The sequence below is a fragment of the Falco naumanni genome, chromosome 7 (assembly GCF_017639655.2).
Source record: "Falco naumanni isolate bFalNau1 chromosome 7, bFalNau1.pat, whole genome shotgun sequence".
Lineage (NCBI taxonomy): Eukaryota > Metazoa > Chordata > Aves > Falconiformes > Falconidae > Falco > Falco naumanni.
Genome location: NC_054060.1, coordinates 30,471,438 through 30,497,238, shown reverse-complemented (window position 1 = coordinate 30,497,238; position 25,801 = coordinate 30,471,438). Strand labels below are relative to the sequence as shown.

The window sequence follows — 25,801 nt, the reverse complement described above, 5'->3', positions numbered from 1 at the left end:
GTAACAGGCAGTGTTACTGATGTGTAAATCAAAGACAAACCAGCAACATTTGCTGGCCTTAAAAAGTGGTGTGGCTTTTGTATACTCATATGCTTGTCCTGGCATGTTTTCAAAAATTATAAATAGATCACTGGGAAGTCCCTGGATAACAAAAGTGTACTGCCGCTGGTTGTCATAAATAAACTAGTAAGAGATGTCTTGGTCTTGCAGCTTTTATTCTTTGGAGGAGTCCTTACTGGTGAATATAGTTTAGGTGTGTCAGTTCGCACAAGGCAAGACTATTTCTGGTGGCCATAGGGTGTAGCTTTGTGTCCATCTCTGTATCTCCCACAGATTTAGTGCTTTCTGGGCTTGGTTCTTTCTGAGCAGACTTGTTCCGCCTTTTGGAAGCTTTTCCCTTTCTGATTCCTTCATCTCCAGCTGTACTGATAGCTTAGGAAGACCCAAGGCTGGACTTCTTTCTGCATTATCCCAGGCAGTGCAGAGTCTCTCTAATGGCATGTGCTTATTAAAAGGTGGGCTGATACCCATCTGACTGCTGTAGGATATTATGTAGGATCAGAAGGCTATAGCCGCTTTTTTCCTATCACCTTCAAAGGGATGGAAACCTAATGGAAACCCTTTTCTTCCTCCAGGAAAGTGCAGAGGGTGTGCTGTTATTGCTTACTGGATGATGACAAGTTGGGGGCTTTTTGCCAAAAAGAAGGTGTCAGCTGCACAAGTGGGGAGGCCAAAGTAGATGTCAGTGGTGCTGTCCTGATTTTTGCTACCTGAGGATGTGACTTTGAAGGGAAGGGGATCAATATGTTTGCTGTGTGATCTTAATCCAGCTGTGGACATGTATACAATCTGAGGTCCCCCACGAGAGCAATGTTGGCAAACATTTTAAATGTGGAAGGGATAAACTTCATTCTGGAGTTGGACCTTAAAAAAAGGGAGTGTTTTAGCGCAGAGATCTTGGAAAATGTGTGTTTTGAACAGAACTTCTTCCCCACTCTTGACACTGGGTGAAAAAATGGTGAAAGCCTTGTAAATGAAGTGTTGAGAAGAAAGCATGACCATCAGACTTAAGTGCTGTGTGAACTTCTCTGACTTAACAGAGGTGTGAGTACATTGGAAATGAGGGGAAATAAAATATCATAAAAAAGCAAAAAACCAAACCAACTTGAAGGGATTTTCTGTGATAATTCTTTAGGTCATATTATTATGATCTGGATGCCAACAATTTGCCTTTAGGGAGGCTGTGACAGACTTACAGAAAACCAGTTTACCAAAAGAAGGTGGCTCAGCAGCACTTTGTAAGGCTTGAGACTTGCACTTCTGAATGTTACTGCTTCTTTCTGAATATAAAATAAACTGAGATCTTTGTTAATAACTAAAAAGGAAAAGGGCCTTCTGTCAGTCTGCATTGTGGAGCTTTGCCTCCTTTGGACTAGTTCATCAAAGATAAAAATCTGCTGTTTCTGTTCATGACGTTGGCTCGAGTGAATACATGAGTAATAATAATCTGTTGCTAGGAACAGACTTCAGTTTACATGTAGAGGCCTCTGTGGAAGGAAAGTCTTTTGAGTCCCTCGATGGGTCATAAATAATCAGTGGCACTTCAAAGGAGGAAAAGTAAAAGCAAGCAGCTGGAGATGCCATGCAAAGATGTCTGCAATTCGTATTGCAAACCAGTGGAAAGCATGTAGCCAGCGTAACTGGGAAAATATGGGGCATGCGTCTGCAAAGGCAAAACCAGCCAAGCAGGGGTTTACTAACAGTGGGGTTATAATATTCAACTACCTCTAGCCAGGCTTGTTTGCAAGGTGTCTGCTGCTTTCAGCTTTAAGGAGTGCATATCTGAGATAATTTCATGCCATATGATTTTTCAAGATTGGCTCATGGGAAGGGGTCTGAGGGTACATCTGTGCAGCAGGCACAGTGTCGTGGCATACAGGAGTTAGCTGTAAACTCAGAAGCTGAAAACGGTCTTACCTGGGGCAGTATGGAAATCACACCAACTAGTTTACCTTGCTTCCTAATTAGTGTGCACAGATATCTTGTAGAATGCACATGAAATACACATTTTATATTTTAACTGTAGTTACATAATTGTTTAGAAAATGGCATTTTCACTGTAGAGGAGCATACTGTATAACTTTTTTTCATATGATGAAACCTTCCTATGCTTGGTACTGTGGAAACATATTTATAAACCATCCTGATCCAAACTCTAATGTTAAGGCTATGAAATCCTTGCTAATGAATCCTCCAAATCCATCTGAAATGTTTTTTTCCCGCCTTTCTTCTGAGACAAGAATGTCCTTATAAAGACCCTGCTTAAGAAGAGCATCTCATAGGTCTGATTGGGACTTACATCTCACTGGAGACATGGTATTTAAATCAGTGTTGTCTATTCTTATGATAATGGCATGTAAAACTTGGGTAGAATTATCTTCAAGTTGGTTCCTTCAGGTTTCTAGTCTGCTGCCTGCACTTAGGTTTCTCTCTGTCAATGTGCCCATGTCTGTATGTTAATACCCAGGGTTTTTTTTTCACTCTGCTGGCTAATTTCAGCTTAACTTGGGAAAGGAAGAGAGATTCCAAGCAAGTTAAGTGGAAATTACATAATATGACTGTGTTGATCTGTTTCCCACCTATGTTTTTAGATGCCTATTGTGGGAACAGCTAGAGAGGTAAGGAAATAAGTACTCTACCAATACCCAGTAGAGGCAAGCCTGGGTTTGAGGATTATGAGTGCTCTTGTCATGGGAAAAGCTTTTGTTGATGGTTGAAACATTTGAGCTATAGGTTAAGCCCAGGGTGTCTTGACCATTTACTCCTCTGGAGAATGGTATGGAAAGCTTTTCTCTTGAGGAGTACATTTGTAATGTACCTTTCTTGTGTGTTGAAACACATCTCCCACACTGAAGAGAAGATGACCTCGCCCAACAGCTCTGGTGCAATTCATATAAGTTAATAAACAGGAAACAAATCCATTGGAAACAAGGTCCCAGCATTCCTGGAACTGTCTTTTTGGCTCTGTGGTATTTCACAGGTTATCCCAAGGTGTAAGCACTTAATGCTTTCCTGCATTAATGCTAGACTCTCCAGAAAGAGTGAAAGACAAGGTCATTCTCTTCACCTTTGGTTTTATCCCCACCGAAAAAGCATGGTGTCGTTTGAAAGCATTTGATTTATTTTCAGCACTATAGGTATGTATTTCCTAGTTGTCCTGGAAATGAAGGATTTGGTTTAGCTCTGCCATTCATTGAATAATTATGAAACAAAATAATTGACTTAAATATGAACTAGAAAAAAAGGTGGTTGTTGTTATTACCTATGAAAAGCATTGCTAAGCAATCTTACCCATAGCTTGATGGTTTTAGACTCTTTAGAGGTTGATATGATATAATTATACTTAGTATACTTTATTTGAATGAAATTCAGGGTGGGGGAAGGGCAAAGGGACTAGCATATCGTCCCTGTATAATCTCTTCTCAGACAATCTGTACCTTGTACCTTTTAAAGAATACTAATCCTTGCAGGTATGTCCTCCAAGAGTGTGAGTGTCTCCCCTTCGGAGCAGCTGCGGAGTCTTCTGTTCAGGCTGGGCAGGAATTGGAGGCAGGGCAAAATGTATGTGCTGTGGTGGATGGTGACTGGGGGGTTTCAGGGATGTGAAGGCTTTAGCACAAACTTACCTGGTATTAGCTGTGTGATTTTGTAACCTGCACTGTGGATTTGTTGCGTGGATTTCTGCATTTAAAAAGACATTTTAAAATGTCCCATCCTTTTGGGAAGGAGGCCTTAATTTGACCTTAAAAGAGAACAGGAACATATGCTTTTTTTTCATTTATACATGTTCTATGATCATATGCCATAATTTATTTAATAATTTAATTAAAGTTAACGCTTTAAAGCTTAATATACTTTCTGCTTTAAAATCCTGAAAGTTTTATTAACTTCAGCTACTTTCATGCTTAGAGATCTGAACTAAGTTTGAGGTCCCATCACATGAAGTGCAGTACAAGCACATAAAAGGAGATGCTATGAATTGTGTGGCTGCTGTAGCTGCAAGGGGATGGGGATAGAGGAGGAACAGTCACAGAAAGGTTAAAATTGCATTTTGTTTTGATTACAAAACTTTTGTCAATGCTGTTCATGGCTTTTGCATATATTCCAGTTATTATAGAAGATTTTTTAATGCCAAATCCTTATGCTAGACTATGCTCCCAATGTCTGTAGCATTGTGCGAGTTAGGTGAACGTGCTTTGGCTCCATCTGTGTCACCATCTCAAATTTGGATGCAATAAAATCTAGCAGATACGTATGTTTTCGCTGTTTGGGGATTTTGTGCTGCTTTTGTGCCTTTAAAAGAGAGTCCTTAAATAATGCTTAGTTTAAAATAAAATGGAAAAAAAAAAGAGAGAATAAACTTGTGTTGAAGAGAAAAAGAACATGTGTCGCTACTGATGTTCTGACGTTGAGTGCATGCCCCAGAACCGCAGGAGCATACATAGTTTTGGGGATGTCTTGCTTGTAGGTTATGCTGGTGTGGCAATGGCACGTGTCTACCTGTGTGCTTCTAAGTAATCTCACCCTTTACATGGACACCCAATTTGAGTTATAACCTTAAGTCCAGATTCAGGCAGGCTTATTCATTTCACCTGTGGATTCACTGTTGCCCAGGTTTTACTATTTCTTAAATGTCTCTGAAGGCTTACAGTTGGGCACTGGAAAATACAAGGTGGAGGGAATACAGTTAACTATACCTGTGTCCTGGGAACAAAAAGCAACAGATCTGATGATGTGGTTTGGATTTTGCTTACATACTCTCCATTTGGGTCTTGCTGCTAACTTAGTATCTTTCAAGGTATAGTGATCACAAAATCAAATTCAAGACATACAGTGATACCCAAATGATATGAAGGCCACCTGACATTTTGCATTTTTAGACTTTGGTTTTGTGTTGCTTGATCTTGATAGAAAAAGGAAGGAATTTCCCAGGAAGGATTGCATCTGCTTGGATATAGGCAGCATTGCTGGGAGAACTGGATTCTTGCTCAGCCCTTGCCCTTGCTCAATTCCTGCAAGATGCTAGCCCTGGCATTTAAACCCCAGGTTTTATCAGTGGCAGCTAACTGTGTGGGTTTTATTTGATTGTCTGACTTGAGACTCATACTTCTAGCTCAAGAACAGAGAACTTCTGAGAGTTCTCCAGGGTTGGAAGTCCTAGTGTCCCTTTAATAAAGGCAACCACTTTATGTTGTCTACTTCTGAACAATTCCAATCTTAAAATCACATAAACCCTTTGTGCCACTTGCCTATATGAATAGGCTTTATTAGAACCCAATATTTATCATAGAATCGTAGAATACCAGGTTGGAAGGGACCTCAAGGGTCACCAGGTCCAGCCTTTCTGGGGAAAAGCACAGTCTAGACAAGATGGCCCAGCACCCTGTCCAGCAGAATCTTAAAAAGTGTCCAATGTTGGGGAAATCCACCACTTCCCTGGGAAGGTTATTGCAATGGCTGATTATTCTTCTTGTGAAAAATTTTCCTCTTCTGTCCAAGAATCTCCCCAAGAGTAACTTGTACCCATTATCCCTCATCTTTTCCATGTGACACCTTGTAAAATTTCTGTGTAGCACCCTTTATATGCTGGAATATAGTGTTAAGGTGTCCCCTAAGCTGCTTTTCTCAAGGCTGAACAAACGCATTTCTCTCAGCCTTTCCTTGTATATCAGGCTTCCCAGTCTTTTGATCATCTTTGTGACCCTTCCCTGGACTCTTTCCAGCCTGTCCACATCTTTTTTGTATAGCTGGGACCAAAACTGAACACAGAATTAATTCCAGGTGTGGCCTGATGAGCACTGGGTAGAGTGGGATAATGGCTTCTTTAGCTCTGCTGGTGATGCCCTTGTTGATGCAACTCAGTGTTCTGTTGGCTTTCTTGGGTATTTAGAAATTTTCTGATTTCCATTCTACCCTCAAGGCATGGCTTGCTTTTATCATCTTGTTCTTGTGCCTGCTAAAGATCAAATTAATCCTTTTCATACTCTTTTTGGTAGGCTAAGCAAGCCAAACTTGTAAAACATTTGTTTTCCTTTTTCTCTGATTATCTAGTCAGGTCTCATCTTTACCTGCCCCTGCGAGAACTCCCTTTTCTTGAATCTGGTGCCTTGAGTTTTTAGTCGTAAGTTGGTGGTGACTTTCGGAAATGTTGCATACTCACTGCAGCTGTTGGAATCAGTGCTTCAGCCATACGAACTAGCATTATTTCTCTGGAAAACCAGAGGCAAATTAGCGACTTTTTTCCCCCTTTATTTTCTCTGTGCCTTTGCTTGTTGATAAAATGATGTCCCATGGTGTGTGGGGGGTTGGACTAGAAGATCTCTAAGGGTCCCTTCCAGCCCAAACCATTCTGTGATTCTAAATGTGGGCAATAACCCCTGATGTCACATAGATGCTGTAAATGTGAATTGATTGATGTTTCTGAAGTGTTCAGATGCCAGGGTGATGAGTGCCATAGAAAGTCTTGGGAGGAACTTAATAATCCTGTCATCAGAGCAGCTCTTGGATAAAGCACAAGGACACACATTGTTCAGGGTGAGGAAAACAAAATATTTAATAGCTCCTCATTAAACGCATGTTGTCCTTTCTGTGCAGTGAGGGAGACAGGGAGTGAGGAAAAATAGTATGTAGTGGAGTACACAAAGGCTGCCTCATAATTCATATGCACAAGGGAACATAAAAATTTCTCTGGCATTCTTTAGTGTTGTGTTTCCTTGCTCCTCTCTCTATTCACGCCCTTTATTTTGACATATACTTGGTGGATGAGTTACTAATATATGGTTTGTAAATCCTAGTACTTCTGATGAAAAGCTTACAGTTATTTAGGTAACAAAGCTCGTTTAAGGTAAACCCTTGTTTAATTTTCAGCTTTATATGTTTGTGAATTTAAGTTCTTGATAAACGTGAGTGTATCTAAGTATACAGTTTTTCCTGCAGGGGCAAATGGAACAATGTAGCTACTGCAGTACCAGAAACAATGTTAGTCTTTTAAGAAAGATACAGCATATCGTTTACGAAGTTGCATTAGAGACAGGGGAGTTATCAGAGGAGGGGGAAATGGAGGAGTTGGAAAAAGAAACTGCTGCATAGGGTTGGGGAGTAACAAAGGTACCAGACAGAGACAGCAGTTGTAATTATTCTCACATGATAACCGCTGCTTTTTCATTTTACTTAAATCTTTGCAGATTCTGCCTAAATTGTTGCTGTTCTGCAACAACTTATCTGGACAGGAAGAGAACTCTGAAAAGCACAAAGATTTTTTTTTTTAAAATTGGTTTTGGCAGCAACAGTTCTGCAGAAGGCATTGTAAGCCTTTGTCACCATGACTTTCTCAAAGCAACTGTGTCTGAATTTTCCTAATCCTAGTACTTTTGTTTTCATGGAAAGACACGCTGGGATCCATGGTTTGTGTTGTGGAGTACTGCTGGCCACCATTAGAAAAGAGTCAAGGGACCAAAGTTTGGATTCATGCAGTAGGAAGTTACTTTATTCTGTATAAGCTAAGGAAACAGCCTACCAAGGGAAGAAAACACAAGCCAAAACACATCTCATCACCACACACTTGAGCATCATCAGTACTTATGTAAAACTGTAGTGATTTTGTTTTTTTTCTTTTTTGTTTATAATTTCAGTTTGGAAATTGATTAAAGAATCTCCATGGAGTTAAATATGGCATCAAAGCAGTCATCTCCTTCAACAGAGGAGCAGGCTTCCTCTGAAATAGATGATCTCTGTCTATCGCTGCAAGGTAAGTTACTGTAGTTTTCTGTGCCTTTGTAATGTAGATTTTTTTGGCAAAAGTCTGTGACTGTGTGTACAAGTTGAAGGGACTTCTGATAAACCTGTTAAAACTAGCATTATGATCAGTGTAGTTAGTTCATGTCTGTGCTTCTTTGCAGATGTTTCTATGTTTTGTGAGAGGCACTTCAGCAGTGAAAGATAACAGCTCTTGTAGTACTTTCTCATATTTTCAGATCTGTTGCCTTCTCTGGTACAGATGTGCTCACTAGTTCTTATATTTTGTTATTCAGAATACATGTTACTGTAAACTATTTTCAAGGGAACTGCCAGTATGAAAACAGTTATGCCATTTCATTAGTTTCCTTGTTTTCAATTTGCTGACAATTAGGTGGTTACATTAAGCTGTCTTAATGAGGCTATTAACCACAGTACTATTTTATTTGATTTTAGTTTTGGTTTTCTGTTCTTACTGCTAGATCCCCTGGAAGTGTAGAAAGATAGCTTGTGGCCAAAACAAGTAGAAAATTTTTGTGGCTTCTAAACAAATTTCTTAGAGATCAGAGTCTTTCATCTGTACTGGCAATGGGTTATAACTTATTAAGGAAGCACTCACTGGATGATTTTTAATTGTTCCAATTTAATGGCAGCTACCAGGATGGTTAGGTGATAATGAGTACATCAGAGCTGGCCTCTCAGATAGGCTTTCTGGGTTTTCTGATCATGTGTTGAATTTCCTTCTTTAAGAATTTCCTAGGAAGGCTGATTTTTCCTCTGAACATATTTGTGAAAACATTCATGGAGGCTACCAAGGACGCTAGTCCAGGCAGCAGGACTAGCACTGCTGAAAAGCCCGTCTTTGATGTATGCAGAGCCTGGTTATTCTAGGATGGATGGGCTGTCGTGTTTCCACAGAGCTATTTCCTTTTAGCTCACTTGCGATGAAATTACTATGGTGCTTAGTTGAGAGAAAATATGTTTAAAACAGATGGTGCAAAAGAATATTCTGCCAAGTCACTTCTGCAATCCATATTTGCACTAATATTGTCATTGAAGCCATGTGTTTTGATGAGTGAGTGTTAACAGTGGTCTAAAGCCAAATGTCTTTAATGGTGAATTTTGTTCCGTTTTGCTTCAGTATTACATTTTCAGGACAGCAAGCAAAAACTCCTAGCAGACAGGAGCTAGTCTGGCTGTTGCACCAAGCACAGCTTGTCAGACACGCATTTGTTGTGCCAGTCAAAGTCAGCCTTCGGTACAAAGACTGAGGTGGCTGTTGTCATGAAGTGGGTTTGAAAAATACTGCCTAGATTTAAGGCAAAGGGCGCTGAATTAAAGTTACATGCGATTTTAGAATAGGGTTTTATTTTGCAATAATATTTATGCTATTTTCTGAAAAGTCAGATTGATGTTTGTGTTGAATAACAGTAGGGCTTTTTGGTCAATATCACAGTGAAAGAGCCCTGCTTATTAAAATGAGTAAATTATATTTCTTTGTTGTCGTAATTTGAGCTCCTAGATTACACTGAAATGAACACACTGCAAATCTGGGGCCAAGTTGTATGTGCCTGACTGTTGTAAAACATCCAGAGACATCCCTTAGATGCAATATAAGCAATTTTTGTGATAATTAAAGATGCAACAAATGGTACAGGTGTGTTCTATGTATGGAGCTGTGATGCTGCAGCATCTGCTCTGGGTCAAACAAATAAATGGCAGCACAGCTGCAATGAAGCACCCAAGACACATTCCCTGACGTGACATATAGAAACCATTAGTAACTCTACCTGCTGATCTGTGGTAGCAAAGGTCAAATAAGAATAATCGTGTCACTCAAGGAAACAGGTTTTTCCATTAATAAGAATCTTGGGATGAGATTTGCAAAGCAGCCAGAGACTTTGATTACTTCACATCTTCAGGTTCACCTGGATAAGTTGTAGAGAAATCTCAGATTGAAGGAATAGCTGCTTATAACTATCAGAAAAGCAGCTTACTTTTTGAGTGACTAAAGATGGGTGTAAAACTTGTTATGAGCTGCTTTTCAAATTAAGATATAGCTTCAAAGAGTATGTCTAGCTTTGTATAATACACAGAATCACAGGAGGTATGCATAAATACTTGGTGCAAAAGAAAAAAGTAGGAGTGAGATCTAGTCTGAATTGCTCATATTTTAATCTACATTTAAATTCTTTGGGATCCAATCTTCTATTATTCCTGGAAGGCATCCAGTGGTGATAGAGCACTTATCTAGTTTGGTTAATTAGGATATAGCTTCCCTCCCAGCGTTGCATTATAGGTTGACCCCACAGACGTGTCCAGTCTGGCACTCAGCCTTAGTGGAAGAGGCACAGTCAGGGTCCAAAATTCTTTTCAGCTACCTGAAATGAGGAGGTTTGTCACCTTCTTTGGCAAGAGAAGAGCTTCATGGCAATGTTTTGAGAACTGTTGTAGGTATGACTACTCTTTGCCGATGAGCAGGAGGGTGGGATTGCAGCAAGAGAATGTGCAGCCACTTGTGGATGGGTGGCTACAGCAGAAACTGAACAGGGTTTGTGGCACTCTGGAGCAGGAATATTTCTTGCTTTCAGGATGTAGATCTCTGTACCTGTGGAAGGATCCAACCTCCGCTTTCCCTCCCATGCACAAATCTTTCCCTGTTCTTCCTTAGGAAAACAGACAGAACCTGTGTGTGGAGCTTACGTCAAACCTGTGCAGAACTCCATTTTCCCTTTTTTCCGTGCTTTACTGAGCTAATTGATAGCAAGAGAGTGTGTTTTAGCTCTAGGAGTTTGGGGCTTGCACTTACTTTTTCACTGTTTACTTAACTGCAGGGGTCCTAATATTTGGCTCTGCTTATTGATCTATGTGCATGTTACTGCTTGTTACTGTACCCCAAAGGATGATCATATCAGAATGTGGCTGCTAAAACTGTTTTTGAAGAGTGTTTAATGATATAAATTAATTATATTGTTTCCATGCAATTACGTCTAATCCTTTATGAATGATTTCAAGTGAAATTGAAAATACAGTGGTATGTATGGATAGGTTTTGTTATGCCACATATAGTAGATTGCACTCATCTCCAAGGAGGACATCTATCTGAGACCCGATTATCCAGAGGTCAAGTAGACTTACACAGCAGTATTATTTTTTTGTTCTAGTTGTATGCCTCATCTGTTGGGGCCAGTATGTTGTTACAGCTACAGGTTTTTTTCTTTAACCAGAACGATCATTATATGTTTATTAAGTTTTTTCAAGAGTGGCTTTTACAAACCAAAAAGCTCCCATAGGAGCTGCACAGGAATTTATGCCCTGTTTCTGCTGCCTGCTGCCCAGTGAGGAGCTGGTCTGCAGTTCCCCTAACTGCGCAGCTGCCATGGCACATGACAGGGCTGATGGCACTGGAGAGGCAATTGACACATGACACTGCCTAAAAAAAAAATCAGTCATGGATATTTTGGTCTGTTTCGCATGTCTAATGAAAAAATAGATTATATAGTTGTATAAATGTGTTTCCTCCTAGATAAATTTTGGTTTGTTAAAGGCATTATCAGGTGCTTTAACTGGTTAAAATCTGCCATTAAAATGTCTAAGGAGTGGATGGCTTCTGAGCCACCCACACAGGGCACTGAAATCCCAGCTTCACTGTGGATTTTCTTTAAAACGTTAGAAAAGCCACTTAAGCCCTTATCTTTAAAAGTATGTTGATATCTAAATGAAGTGATTTAGTACTTTTAAGAATTTAATCTGCATCCTCTATCTATGCCCACAAGTGCTGCAGTGCCTCGCTTCGTGGGCTGTTGTGGCCATAAAGACAGTAGTGATTCAGAGCAGAGCAGCTCCAGGATCCTGGCTATGAGAAGAGCAAGTGTTTAAGAAAGCCAGGAGGGCAAAACTCCGGTGTGAGCATGCTTCCTGAGTTAGCAGCACTTTTGGTAAATTGGACAATTTGTTTACAAAAGGAAAAGGAGGTTGAAAGGAATAGTGTAGAAAGAAAAGTTCCCATTTGCCACACAGACATGGTAGTAGTTAATTAGTTAATATTTATATGATACTTGGATTTAAAAGACCTGTTCCTCTAGAAGTATTTTCATCACCTTCACTGGGTTTTGGATAAACTTCATAATCTTGACAAAAAAACCCTGTGTTTGTTTTTAATTGCTTAACACCATGTTGCTGAACATAAATGCTGGAAATAACTCCTTTTTCCCTGCTTTCCTGTCTGCAGAAAATGAAACTGTTAGTGGGTGGAAGGGAAGGGACTGTGTAAAGGGCTCAGGGGTGAATTGCTCACCCTCTCCCTGGCTTGGCAAGTACTTAACAGTTCTTCTGATAGTTCCTGTCACTTACAGCATGTACCTGCTTGGTGTTTTAGTTCTTATCAGCAGTGCTGTCTTAAAGGAGCTTTCCCAGTTATCCTTGCTGACCATGCTTTGGTTCGTTTTGCTGAGCCGTCAGGGAGTGTGGGAATGGTTATTTTGGATGAAACTAAAACAAATGCTCCAAGAAGGTACCATGGCTGACTGTGGTCATTCAGGCTAGAGGTAGTCCAACATAACCTTTCTTGGCTGTGGGTAGGCTACATCCTGACTGCCAGCTTCTTTGATCTGCTGATCTGTTCCTGTTGAGCTTCACTGCATCCTGCTGTAGATACAGCCTCAGCTGACCAGCATGATGGAAAGAAGATATAAAAATATCATACACAAGAGCTTAATTCTTTGTGGCAAAACAGAGATGGGAAGATGACGGACAGGCTTGCACTCATTAATTTCAAACAATTGTTTAATTATAATTTTTTTTGAAAAGAAAAAAGCCACACAGTTGTAAATGGTTCACTGGCAGTGACGCATCAGTCCTTACAATAGAATAAAACCTCTTTGCTGTTTGGTGATGTTTGGTGAGGTGGACAGACAGGGTACATCTGTTCTGCTATGATTTGCTTCCCCCAGCTCCCTGGCAAGGTGCTTTCCTGGGAGCTGCCATCTCCCACCTCAGAAAGGGAGGCATGAAAGGCAGCAGAGAGGAGATTAATGTTAAGTCTGGCTCTTTGTATCACTGTTTAAGGAAGAGTGAGAGTGAAACTATAGCTGGCAGTGCTCCTGCCCTTCTCTTCCTCCTGGGAGAGTCCAGCACCACCATGGTTCCTGCTGTGTCCCTGTGCTCCAGCCCTTGATGATTAGTGTGGTTCGTAGCACTTGTTGATAGCTCATTACTGGGTAAAACAGTCGTTGTTCAGCAGCGTGTATTGATTTTTGGCTAGCCTACGTGACACGCTGCTTCTATGTGTTATTCCTCCCTAAAGAGTTGTTCTGAAGATTAACTTTAAAGCACAGGGTGAAATGTGATAGATTTTGGCTGTTTTCAGATTAGCATGTTCTTATTTTGTTATCTCAAATCCACTTTTTGGCTTGGTGAGCTTTGGCCCAAAGTGAAGCAAATGATCAGTTTTTTCCTGATAGCTTTTTTATTCTGGGTCAGTGGCATTTTGAAAACTAGGGCAAGGGAAAACCAAGGTCACTTAGAGTCCTATAAAAAAGCCTAACAAAGAATCCATTCATCCTCATAAAAATAAAAATCCGTATTAATTAACCACATGGTAGAGATAAGAATTTGAGAGCTTGATTAAATCATTAGTGCCTCTGAGCAGGAGAGTCGGAGGGGAGCTGGGAGGGAAAACACACTCAGCCTGAAAATTGCAATACAACTGCCTGCCACGGTGCCAGAAACACATCTGTACTGAGCTGTGCATTGTGTGGTCTGGTTGGAAACGGAGTGCTGCACTACAGTCCGTGGAAATAATGGCAAGGATGGAGTTCTGTTATTAATTCAGGAGGAGATTTTATTACTATTATTTATTTGGGTAGGAAAATAAGTCACATTGCAGCTGAGATGGCAGCTGCTTGCAAGGCAGCCTGGTGGGTTGCACTAGGCAGAGGCTGTAGCTTGAGGGGGTTTGAGGTGTGCTTAGGTTGTGCAGTGAAATAACTGCCTTGTACTTGTGCTAGGTGACGTATTTGCCTGAGGAGCTGCCCACATGAATCAACGCACATCACAAAATGGCCCATATTGCATAATGGAGTATGTTAATATGGAGACATTCAACGAGAAAAGACCAAATGTCCTCATCCTAACCATTTTCTGTAACTGACCCCAAAAGAAAGTTCTCCAAATCAGTAGCAGTAGTGTGTGTTTGGCAAGAGCTATAGCTGGAAGAGTCGCTGGTGTCAGCCAAAGTGGTCAATATTTGCTTTCCGTCCCTTTTCAAGTGCCAGCAATACCAGCCTTGCCTGCCTGATAAAATGAGCACAGCCACTCAGTAATCGCTCATTAGGTAACTGGAACGCTCCTGCACAGGTATTCAACCAAAGGGTGTGGCTGGGTCCTGTGCTAACATGAAGCCAGTATCTCCATGCCGTTTTATGTCCTCCTTGTGAGCGTTGCAATGTTGAGTGGTCTGTGTGGCATGTTTGCACTTACTTTCTGTTTTCCAAACGAAACAGAATTTTAAAATTGCATTTGTGTCCGTGTCTTTAAGACTGCCCTTATCTTACTGTTCAACACTATCTTGGTGATATTTAAAAAGAACCATAAAACAATCCAGCAAGCAGGGGAAATAGACTGTTTCATGCTCCGACAGGATCATAGTATTGCAGATCAGAGGAGGACTGTTGAAAGATACATTAGCTACCGGATGCAAAACAGCCCTCGACACACATAATACTCGAGTGTTTTTCTTGCTGCTCAAGCACCCAGTGAAGCAGAAGAAGGTTTGTGTGTTGGATGGTGGGGTCAGGAACAGGAGGCCGCATTACCCTTGAGCAGCTTGCTCTGCTTTGTGAGCTGCTGAAGCTCTGCGTGGCAAGTACTTCAGGCTGTCTTGGATGATGGAAAGCCACCCAGGACTAGGGTTTGTGTTTGACAAAATCCCAGGGCGTAATAGTGTGGGACATTTTCCTCTGAATGGCATTTTCATTTTCATGGGCAGTCAGGATTTTTTTTCCCCCCCAAGGTGTTGATATTTTTGGTATCTTTCATCCTGCCCAGCCTACAGAAACATACACATCTATTGCTGAGTAGTCTTGCATTTGCCTTATGATGTCAAACTTGCCTCCACATTGATCTTTTGTGCAAGAGCATGCATTCAGGGGCAGAGGAGATCATCTGCTCCCACCCTATCGCCCAGATTTGTTTCTTCTTGCAAGCTGATGGCCTGGCTGGTCTCCAGCTGTCTCTCCCATGTGGTGGAAGGATTTGCCCCAGCTGGGAAGTGGGCAGCGAGTACCCCTGCAGCTGCCTTGCCTGCCATCTCCCTTTGGGCCTGGGCTGTGCATGCTGCCCTACCACTCGCTGCTTCTCCAGGAACTGCCCTTGGGGAACTGCCCTGGGACCATGCTGCAGGACATGCACTGTCCTCTCCTACTCCCCAGCAGGGTGGTGGGCTGGCATCCCCTGGTCCATCTGCCTCCTCGTGTGCAGGAGCTCCAAGCTTCTATGTTGCCGTGGCCCAAGACCCCGTTCTCTTCCCCGGGCTGCCTGATGCAGTGGGGAGAGGAGCTTGCTGCCACCTCTCAGGCTTTGCTTCTCTGCTGCCTGCAGTGAGAGGCAGGAGCCTTGCAGGCTGACCCCTGGCGTGGCTGCCTGTGGCCATGCATGGAGGGGCTGGCACCCGCCTCAGCCTCCAGAGGGAAGGGCTGGGAGAGCCTTGCAGCTGGCACAGGCCGAAGATCGTGGTTTGGGCAACGAAAACATCAGCTCTCCTAACTGTAACCTTGCCTTCCCTCAGTTCATAGTCTATTTGACTTGCTTTGTAATGTCTGGGCTGTTAAAAACCAGTGCAGCCTTTTGGGTTTTAATTCAAATGGGGAAGAAGGAGGGGATGACCGCCCTTCCTCAGCTCCAGGCTGGCTCCCCGGGGTGGTAGTGCTGCACTTTGGCCTGTTTTTGGGAAGCCAACCCCAACACTTGCAGTCAAAACTAATGTGGAAAGGGAGAGAAAAAGGAGTTTGAGTTCACGCCTGCTCCCAGGAGCTGCTGGGATGGCCGCTGGTGGCACACCTCCTGCTGTTACCTCAGACCTGTGTACAGACACGCAGCAGGGACACATGGCTTTGGTGGTAGTACATCTTGGGGATGGGGTGTTTTTTTGGGAGGGAGCATGGGCTTGGGGAGTCATGGGATCCACAGGCTGTGACCGGGGCCTGGGAGCTGGTCTGGTCTGCTTCTGCTGCTCACGCTCTGCTTCACCTTTTGGGGCAACGAGACTTCTTTTTGTCTCTGCTACCCACAAGCCGTTGAGAAGCCCCCTCTCTTGATCTCTACTCTGGTACAAGAAACAGTTTAAATATTCTGATTTTTCAAATATGGGCTTAACCAACTTCCCGTCTCCCTTCATGACTGCTGATAGTTTATCACTGTGTACCACCCTGAAGGGCTGGATCTCTGTGTGACCGGGTCATGCTTTGAGCCCCATTTAACTGTTTTTTACTGGGGCAATGGGGTCCAAGCACTTCCTTCTTCCTCCCTCCTATTTTAAGACCTGTGTGGCCCTTTTTGACTGGATTAATTGTCTGTATACCTCAGGGAGGGCCCAGCACTGAAAAGGATGCTTTTAGAGGATATATTACCCGATGATGGCCTATTAATTCTCCTCAGCCCTTCAATTAGCGAAGACATGCTTTTATGTGGCTTCACCAACAGATTAGCATTTATTGCCTAACCACAGCCTCCATCGTGGTCTCATCGTCCAACACCATGCCTGGCTTTTTCCAAATTTCAACATAGATCTCGTACTGATGGTAGCCTTGGGTCTTTCAAGGAACATTTAGGAATGAATGGAGTTATTCTAGATGTATTGCTCTGTAGAATGATGTGTTCACACTGCTGTTTGCATTTGCTGAGCTTTTGAGAAAACCTTCATTAATTGCTGTTTGCTGCATCCAATGTGGAAATATGCTTGATGTTTGTAGAGGTCCTTGCAGTATCATCTCTGCAAGCAAGGAAATATCAACTCTAAAATAAGAGTTGAGAAAAACTAGTATTAAATAGAAACTTAATATCTGGAAGAACAGACCTTAGGTTTGAGGTGGATGCTGTGTATCTTTTTGAGAAAGTTGGGGGAAAAAAAACAGATAATTTTTTTTCCATTAACCTTTGTTTTTCCCTCCAGTGCAGCGAGAGCTTACACAGAAGAAAACCTTCACTAGCTGGATAAATTCAGTATTGGCAAAGGTAAGAAGGGGATTCTTTAGAAAAGACGCCCCTTTTGCCTTTTTAGGCACCAACTGGAAAAAGTAGCCCCTGGAGGGCATCTATTTAATAGGTGCAACAGAATTGTATTGGTGATTGTCTAAGGACATTTGTAAGAGACTGTTTCTAAGTAGATGACAGTATCTTTCCTGCTGATGTGGTAAAACGTACTTGTGCTGGATTGTGGCACACTTCTCAGGGTTTTATGAGGTTCTGTATTTATGATTAGTTTTACTATGTTTAGGTAGGTATCATTCTATTATGCAATCCAAGAACATGAATTTAATGGGATGACCTGAATGAGTGGTAACTATTAAAACAAAACACATAGTAGTGTAGGTGCTTTTTAAGCTTTCACAAAGCAGCTCATGCAGTATGTGCTTGGGCTCTGACTTGCTCAGGTAAAAAAAAATAATCCTGTGTTTGGTCCCTCCTTGACCAGAAGCTGCTGAGCTCATGTTAGATTTGTGTTGTCCAAAAGTGGGTGAAGAGAGTGAGCGTTTAGTTATTCAGCTCTCTAGTCAGATATGTACTTGGGGTACATTGATTAAGAAGTCAAAATGTGGATTAACTCTGCTCTTAACTTTCCCTTTTTCAAAGTTTTGGGGGCTTTTGCCACATACCTCCCTAAAAAGTGTAAATTCTTGAAAATGAGGCCTAAAATAACCCTTATAAAACACAGAGGCAGGGCAAGGGGGAATAAGAAACAAACAATAATTGGTCAGAAGAAGCAGGATGTGGCTGATTAGATGCAAAATTTATATTTCAGCTTATTGAAAAAATAAAGGATGCTAAACATTTTTTAGTAACAGTCTGAGATGTTCTGTGGTGTGTTGAATTCAAAATGACGGAAGATGGTGTGACAAGTATTAAAATTTGTTTTGCAGCATACACCTCCTTCTGTTATCTCAGACCTGTATACAGACATACAGCAAGGACATTTGCTTTTGGATCTGTTGGAAGTGCTTTCAGGGCAACATCTGGTAAGACAGAGTAACAAAGATATTACCTCAGTCCTTTGTCAAATCTAGGAAAGATTTCTGGATATGCTTAATTGTAATCATATGGGTGATCCTTCTGGAGTCATAGAGCTATTTGCAAGTTACTTATTCTTACACCGCTGATACTGAAACATGCTGAAATGAGTTGATTCAAAGTAATTTGTTCATTTTTGCAGGACTTCCCTTGTCAAAATATAAAATAAAATTGATTTTTTACAACTGCAGATGTAACCTGTTCTTTTTGCTTCACAGCCACGGGAAAAAGGATTTAATACCTTTCAGTGTAGAAGTAACATAGAAAATGCTTTGACATTTTTAAAGAGCAGATCAGTGAGTATTAACTTCAGAATTCACAACTAAAGCCAGTTTAGCTGGTGGAACGTTTTCTTTGTTAACAATGATCCTTTTTTTTTTTTTCTTTCCCTAGCTCAAGCTCATAAATATTCATGTTGCTGACATTATTGAAGGAAAACCTTCCATTGTGCTTGGCCTGATTTGGACAATTATATTTCATTTTCATGTAAGTATTTCAGCAATGTAAGAGAGTTTTAGTAGAGGAGGAAAGCACAAAAACGTGTTGATTTACGTGGCTGCCAGATGAGATGAATTAGTACAAAGAGGAAGATTATTTACTGATGGCTCAGGGAAGAGACACAGCAGTGCGTCTTCCCTGTGTCTCTGAGCTGCTTCACCAATGCGATGATGCATTACAGCCTGCTGAACAGTATCTAGCTGCAAATGGTAGGAAGGAAAGATATTGAGATTTTTTTCTAAAGTAACCGGTTAAAAAATAGGCTAAACTTTGCCTGTCTGTCGAAGGCCTGTAATGATTAAGCTCCAAACAGAGCAAACAGTGCAAAGTGGCTCACATCCATCTCCCTCAGAGGCAGCCCCCCTCTTCAGTGTTGGCTGTGCTGACAATGTGTAATTCTTGCTATCTTTTTTTTTTTAGTACCAGGTGCCTGAAATAACATGAAAGCTGTCATAGCAATGTTTCTTATATGAGTTACTGAGCATGCATCTTGTGTGGCGTGAGGTCTTGGGAAGGTTTGAAAGCACAGGGCCTTGCTTTAATCATGTTGTAGGACTGTAGGGGATGATGGAGCCAAATTGTCTCTGACCAAAAGCCCAGCAGTGAATTAACATAGGTGCACTGGGAGTGATTTGGGCTCAGGAGAGCACTGAGAAACAAAGTTATTTAACAGTATTGCAGCCCCGAGTTTTCTTGGTGAAGATACTTTGGTGCTAAAGATTCTTGTGCTGCACATAGCCTGTGCATTATCTTTTAACCTAAACCAAGCTTCTCTAACCAGATGTAGATCTCTGAGGTCTATCGAGTAAGTTTTCCTGCACCTCAGACAAACTCTAAGCGTGTGTAATACCTGCCAGTGTTGACAGCAGAGAACACAGCTGCCACTGGCTGCTTTCACTGGTAGGAGTAGAAAAGCACATTGAGTGAGGTCCCTTGATGCCATTGCTGGTACCCACAGTATAACATGGAAGTCTTTGGGTGAGTATTTCCTGTCAAAAAATCACCTAAAGATGGGAATTCAGCATGAAATTGTTCAGGTTGAACAGATAAAAAAAACCTGATCTGAACGTTGGGGGCAGGGAACTTACTATTACAGCTGTGACTGAATCCTTTCTAATTCACTGGTTTTTTTCTGCCATTGATGTCTTGGTAATTTTTCACTGAAGGCTGATTAACTCTCCCATCATCTTTGATAGATTGAAGAACTTGCCAGGACACTTGCTTTTACTTACAATCAGCCTTCACTTGATTGTTCAAGTGCTGTTGACTCCTCTCCAAAGACAAGTCGATCAGCTAAAAAAAGCGCTAAAATTAAGGAACGGTGGAAGATCTCTGCTACAAAGGCTCTTTTGTTGTGGGCAAAAGAACAGTGTTCACTGTAAGTTCCACCCGAGACTCACCAATAGTATGTTACACGTTGTATTTACTGCTTTCCTCTAAATGTGGTGATAGTTTCCCCTGGTTTTTTAACATCACTTAGTGACAGCTTAGCAGAAAATCCTTTAGATTTCCGATGTTGTTACCAGTGCTTTTAGCATCAATCAGGCCATAAATGTTTTGGCATGAGCCCTTTAAATATAATGACATGAAGCTAGTCCTAGTAGTAAAATACCACAACATAAATTGAGTTGTTTGGCTTTTCTCTTTTAGGGGCATCTCTGTAATAAGTCTCGTGGAATGTTTACATGACTTGTTAGTTTTAATCCTTGTGGTTGGCACAGGTTAACAAACTTTCAATAATTAATTATTTTTTTTTAAATTGGAAAATGTAGAATTTCTAAGATTACCATATCTCCTGTTTTTCTGTCAAAACACTGCACGATCCCCAAGAAGGACCCTAGTCCTAGAGGTCTTAGTCCCCAGTTCTGACAAGGTGTTTCCTCATGCTTGATGTACACACAGCTCTGTTGATTTCAGTAGGAGTATTCATAGCACACAACCTAGAGCAGATACGGATATTTCTTGGAAAGGGCAGGTTTTCCAATTTCTTCAAGGGCTACTAGTTAACTCCAGGACATTTCAAATGTGTGTTACAATAATGTCAGCCCTTTCTCTCCAGCACTTTGGCTGCTTTATGTTCTAATAACATCCTACTAATATTCCATGTGGTTAGTGGGAAAAAAAGGCCTTCATCAGCGCATCAGACACTTTCTGCTGGGAGAATGCTTTTGGGCATTGAAGTTTCCCTTTTAGCTGTGTTTTATCAGGACAAGATTGATTGGCATGCAAAAACCAGCTCTTTGTCCATTTAATTTTCCTCTTTTCCTTGTCTTTGTTTTTCAGCAATATTGCTCTCTGTTTTGTAATGTCCCTTCTGAGCAGTGGTTACATCGAATGATTTTGTTATCAGTGAATCCTATAGTTTTTGGTAAAAAAACAAATCTTGTAAGTCCTGGCCCATTGTTTTGTAACTAAATTTGATCACCTGAAACCCCACATCTTTTCCATGTCATAACATACTCATATGGGCTGTTTCTGGGAAGTTGTCCCAGAATTCACTATGGCTTGCAGAGCTGGGCACCTCACAGCACTGTCCAGGCACTGCTTAATAGAAGATGTTTTAAAGACACCAAGGTAAATCAGAGAAAATGAAATACTTTTCTTGCAGTAATAGATCACTTTTGAGGTCTGGATTTTGTAAAATGCCAGAGGTGATTCCAGTATTTGGTGCCCTTACAAATACCTACATGTTCTTCAGTACTTTGATTGGTGTTCTACCATCCCATGGAATGCACAGATATTGAGCACAAAGGTGATGTTCAGCAAGAATATTGGATCAGAAAGGCTTTATCTTCAGAATGCAACATAAGATAAAAACATTGAATCATTTTGCAAAGACAGTATAAAAATGTATAACTTCGTGTGATCGGTAGTACTGGCTGTATTGCTGTCTGACCCAGCTTCTGCAGAAGTTCAGTGCCAAGGTTCTATATAACTCCTTGGATTCGGTTCATACTGCATTTTACTAATTTATATTCTGTTTCTGAATTTTTACTTAGGACATCTGAGGAAATAGGCTATAACATTTTGTTTCTAATAATTTTTGGGATAGGTATGGCTCTATTAATGTGACTGATTTCAAGTCAAGCTGGCGAAGCGGACTGCCTTTTTTAGCCATCATCCAAACCTTACGACCAGGTCTAGTTGATTTGGAGAAGGCAGAAGCTAGAAGCAATAAAGAGAACCTGAAAGAAGCTTTCAGAATAGCAGAACTGGAGCTGAATATTCCACGGCTTCTTGAACCCGAAGGTAAATGATCTGCTTTTTTTAGTCTTTGTTATCAGGGGTGCAATTAATATAATCCTGTATGTGTTGACTTGTAATACAGGAACAAGTAAGACTGTGCTTAATTTTGAAATGGAACGTTGATTTTTACTGTAATGCTCAAACCTGAGGCTCTTTATTTTATAACACTGACTGTACTTAAGATTTGTAGGATTTTTGAATTGGCAGCAAATGCAGGAACAATATGCAGAAGAAAGGATATGAAACTCTCCCATTCATGCGAGAAACTTTTTCATTAGTTAATCATGTTATATTAAAATATTCCCAAGGAAAAAAGAAATGTTCATTACATATTAATTTCTGTCAATGGTATGTTAACTGAGCTCTTGCAAAATAAACATGTTTATGGTAATGTGTTTTAATAACTGCAGTGTAGTGTGTAATTATGTGATCAGGCCTAGAAGGCTGCATAACTATGTAAATGGTGCATTGGCTCTTGTAGATGTTGACATTATGGATCCGGATGAAAAATCAATCATGACTTATGTGGCTCAGTTTTTGCAATACTCCAGGAATTTGTGTGAGTCTGAAGAAGACACGCAGGTATGTCTTAGAATCATAGAATTGTTCAGGTTGGAAAAGACATGGCATGTGGTTTATCACTGAGGTATTTTCAAATGAATGTGCATCATGGATGCCAAGAATATTAGTACTTTCTTTGCCCAGTTTATAACCAGACTCACTAGCAATTAGATTGTAGAACTTCTGATTCGGATACTGATAGGGCTGAATTGGCTTGACCTTTCTGATGTTCCTGTGTGGTAGTCAAGACTCAATGTGATGAGACTTTCTGATGATACAGGTGGAATTGCTGTGGAGGTTGTCTTGGTTTTACATTTAACTATTACAGAGGACATTTTCAAGCCTGATTGTCTCATGAGTGCTCTGAAGTCTGTATGTAAATACTGGGGTAGAGGCAGACAGATTTGCAAATATGCAGAACAACCAGCTTTAAATTTAATAACTCACATGTAGAGTGGACAAAAGTTGTCACTCTCATAACACTGGCTGGAAAACCAAGTTTTCTATTCCTTGTATTCGCCTATGATAGTTTATGCATTAATTTTATTCGTATATCTCCATACTGATAATATTCTTTCAGTAGGACTGCAGTCAGGCTCCTCTCTTAAGATGCCTTCATATAGCCAGGTGCCAGGTTTAAAACTTTGGCCTTGCTTCTTATAATAGTGCCTGACCCAAAATTCAGTAGCCTTCCCAGGAATTATTATTTGTTTTCAGTAGCTTTGAACGGGGTTTGTCATATGCTCAATGTGTGTTGTTTTATAGCACAATGTAAATTAAAAACAAGGCTTGCAAAATGGAAAAATGAAATTTTCTGCTCTAATTACCAGGAAAAAGTAGGAGAGGCCATGAGATGGTTAGCTGCACAGGAGAAGAAGTTAGCACAGTTGCTGATTGACACAGAGAATGAAACACACTACCAGAAATACAAAGTAAGTTACATTTCATATTTAACTGCTTCTGTGAAAAGAAGCTATGTTTCTGGGAATATTTGTAATATTTTTCATCTTCGTTGCCTAAACTGAAGTGTTAAATACACTTTTAAACAAGAATTGGAAACCTGACAATGAATTTTGTAAATGCTCTCATAGGATTGAGAGAAGGGTAGGGTAAAATTCTTCCTGTTAAGAAAAAGATCTATGCTGCTTGGTTTCTGAGCAGAGCAAGGGTTTTTTTTGAGAGAATAAAGTAATGTCTTTCAATTAATTGACACAGTTGAAGACTTGGACAAGATTAAAGCACATAGGCCCTTTACAGGGTTACCTTTGTCATTTCTGTGATAATAATAACAGTAGGTTTTGCTAGCCGAATGTTGTAGAGGAGTAGTTGAAATGTTGGTTGTAGATTGTGCTGAAGTAGAATTTCCTTTGGTTTATATTGTAGCCCGAGTTTGTAACAAAATGGTCCGTGGGGAATATGAGGGGAATAATTTTCCCTTTCCTTTGGTCGGAGGGGAGAACCATGTCCTGACTGCACTAACGTTATATTAAATACAGATCTTGCTAGTGAATGGCACCTATAATTTCAAACTGAAATACTGCCTGGAGAGAAATAGGCCTCTTTCCTGCTATCTTACCTTTCCATGCATCACACCCTTTGAAGTTAATGGAAGTCATACCAATCTGTTCAAAGGCAGTACTTGGCTCCATGAGCTTCCATCTGAAGTCTTCTACAAATTACTCTTCCTTTTTATCCTTAGGAAATGATGTCCTTTATGGAAGCATTTAACCAAGAAAAAAAACCCTTCCTGCCTGTGTTGTCACCTAAAAGAAATGAAGCTGAGCTGAGTGAAGGCCACCAGCAGATGAGGGAAGAGTGGGACAAACTGATCTCTCAGGTCAGAGGCGTTTCTAGCTCACCTCATTACCAGCCTGAGTATGGTGGGTGAAGGCGGCTAAGTCTACCCCAGGAACTTGCCCAGGGAAAAGCAGAGGGGTGATGTTTGTTTGGATTGATAGAAGAGGTATTGACCCTGAACCTGAAGTCCAGACAAACTGAGGGACGTACAGTGCCCAAGAAGAGGCAGAAGGTGACTATGTGTTGTTACCCTTCTGCCTCCTGAGCCTCAGGACTGTGAGACATCTTCAAAAAACAGCCCACGTCTTCTAATCAAAGTTTTTGGCTTATTTATGCTTAAAAGGTTCTTTTGTGATGTAATTATGGTTCAGGTAATGATGCAACTGGGCAAAGTCTGTTAATATATTCTTTCTCATAGCACAGATGGTGATATAGTGAGATCTAGTTGGTCAGTGCTTTGCAATGACGTTGGCTGTGTTGCCTCCCTCTGCCGCAAGCGGGGATGTATTGGGCCTTGCTGGCAATCACTCTTTATGGAAGAGATGTTTCCATTAACCCCATGATGGAAAGCTGTCCAGAGCATCCCTGTTTCCCCTCTATTTTGCAACTGGTTTTCTATATGTTTCCCCGTTGCTGAGCCTCGACATGGTCACCAGCCAAAGATAGTAACTGCCAAATTCTCTGCAGTGTTACAGAGATTGCAGGCTGGGGAGCAAACCTGGGTCTCAGGTAAACCTGGCTGATTTGCAGCTGACTTCACTGGAAGCTCCTTTTCTGAGTGGTGACAGGTGTTGGTTTTGTTTTTCCTGGGATCAGTATCTTGGGGATGGGGAAGAAAATAATAGCAAGAAATGTAATCACTTGTTTTCGTTTTTAAGATGAATGAATGGAAAGCGAAGCTGGACCAGATGTTGCCCTCCCCTCTGGATAGCATTGAGGCTTGGCTTCAGGAGGTAGAACATCTGCTGGCAGAAGAATTGCCTGATTTGCAGGACCCGTTTAAAGCAATGTTTGTCTTCAGAGAAATAATTGTAGTATTTAAGGTATGCTGATTACAAAGGAACATTCTGCTTCAGTCTGACCTAGCAAAGCATTTGTTATGGAATTGCTATTTGACATTTTGGGAAGTGGTGTGGGTATGCTTATCTTCTGAAGATGAAAAGCTCTTGTGAACATACCTTTGCACAATGATGAGTTTAATTAAATAACTGCATGGTTCTATAAGGAAGGTTTCTGACTTCATTGGGGTGAGATTAAATTTGAATACTATCTGAATGAGTGAATTATGGTCTTCTCTTTTATGTGGTTCCTGCAACTTGTTTGTTTGTTAAGTAATAACACAAGGTAATTGCATGCTTATCTTTAGATCTAGTCTTACTGCATACCTATTCAGAAAAGCACTTGGGCTCAGGGTTACATTCCAGTGAGTTCACAAAGTTTGTGTGTTTAGAGTTAAGTATTTGCCGAATCGCTGTGTAATTCCGTTCAATGCAATGAAAGGTATTTTGATACCTCGGTACCTGCAAGTTTTCTGTTCTGATCTTGAAATCTCTATGTAGATAATTGTTTAAACATTCTTGTGAGTGTGAAAACTTTGAAAAGAGTAGCTGTGGTGATGCCT

General features: G+C 40.9%; 1 protein-coding gene across 4 annotated transcripts in view; it reads left to right on the top strand.

The window, feature by feature from the left end:
- SYNE2 (spectrin repeat containing nuclear envelope protein 2) overlaps positions 1–25,801 on the top strand; it is a 185,542-nt gene that overhangs the window by 5,150 nt on the left and 154,591 nt on the right. For all 4 annotated transcript variants that reach the window (XM_040599608.1, XM_040599612.1, XM_040599609.1 and 1 more), the window contains exons 2-12: positions 7,692–7,807; positions 16,964–17,025; positions 17,931–18,026; positions 18,297–18,374; positions 18,472–18,564; positions 19,773–19,954; positions 21,629–21,825; positions 22,304–22,404; positions 23,214–23,315; positions 24,083–24,220; positions 25,059–25,223. In XM_040599608.1, coding sequence (XP_040455542.1) covers positions 7,717–7,807; positions 16,964–17,025; positions 17,931–18,026; positions 18,297–18,374; positions 18,472–18,564; positions 19,773–19,954; positions 21,629–21,825; positions 22,304–22,404; positions 23,214–23,315; positions 24,083–24,220; positions 25,059–25,223 — 1,305 coding nt within the window. In that variant the 5' untranslated portion in view covers positions 7,692–7,716. The remainder of the gene's footprint in view (positions 1–7,691; positions 7,808–16,963; positions 17,026–17,930; positions 18,027–18,296; positions 18,375–18,471; positions 18,565–19,772; positions 19,955–21,628; positions 21,826–22,303; positions 22,405–23,213; positions 23,316–24,082; positions 24,221–25,058; positions 25,224–25,801) is intronic.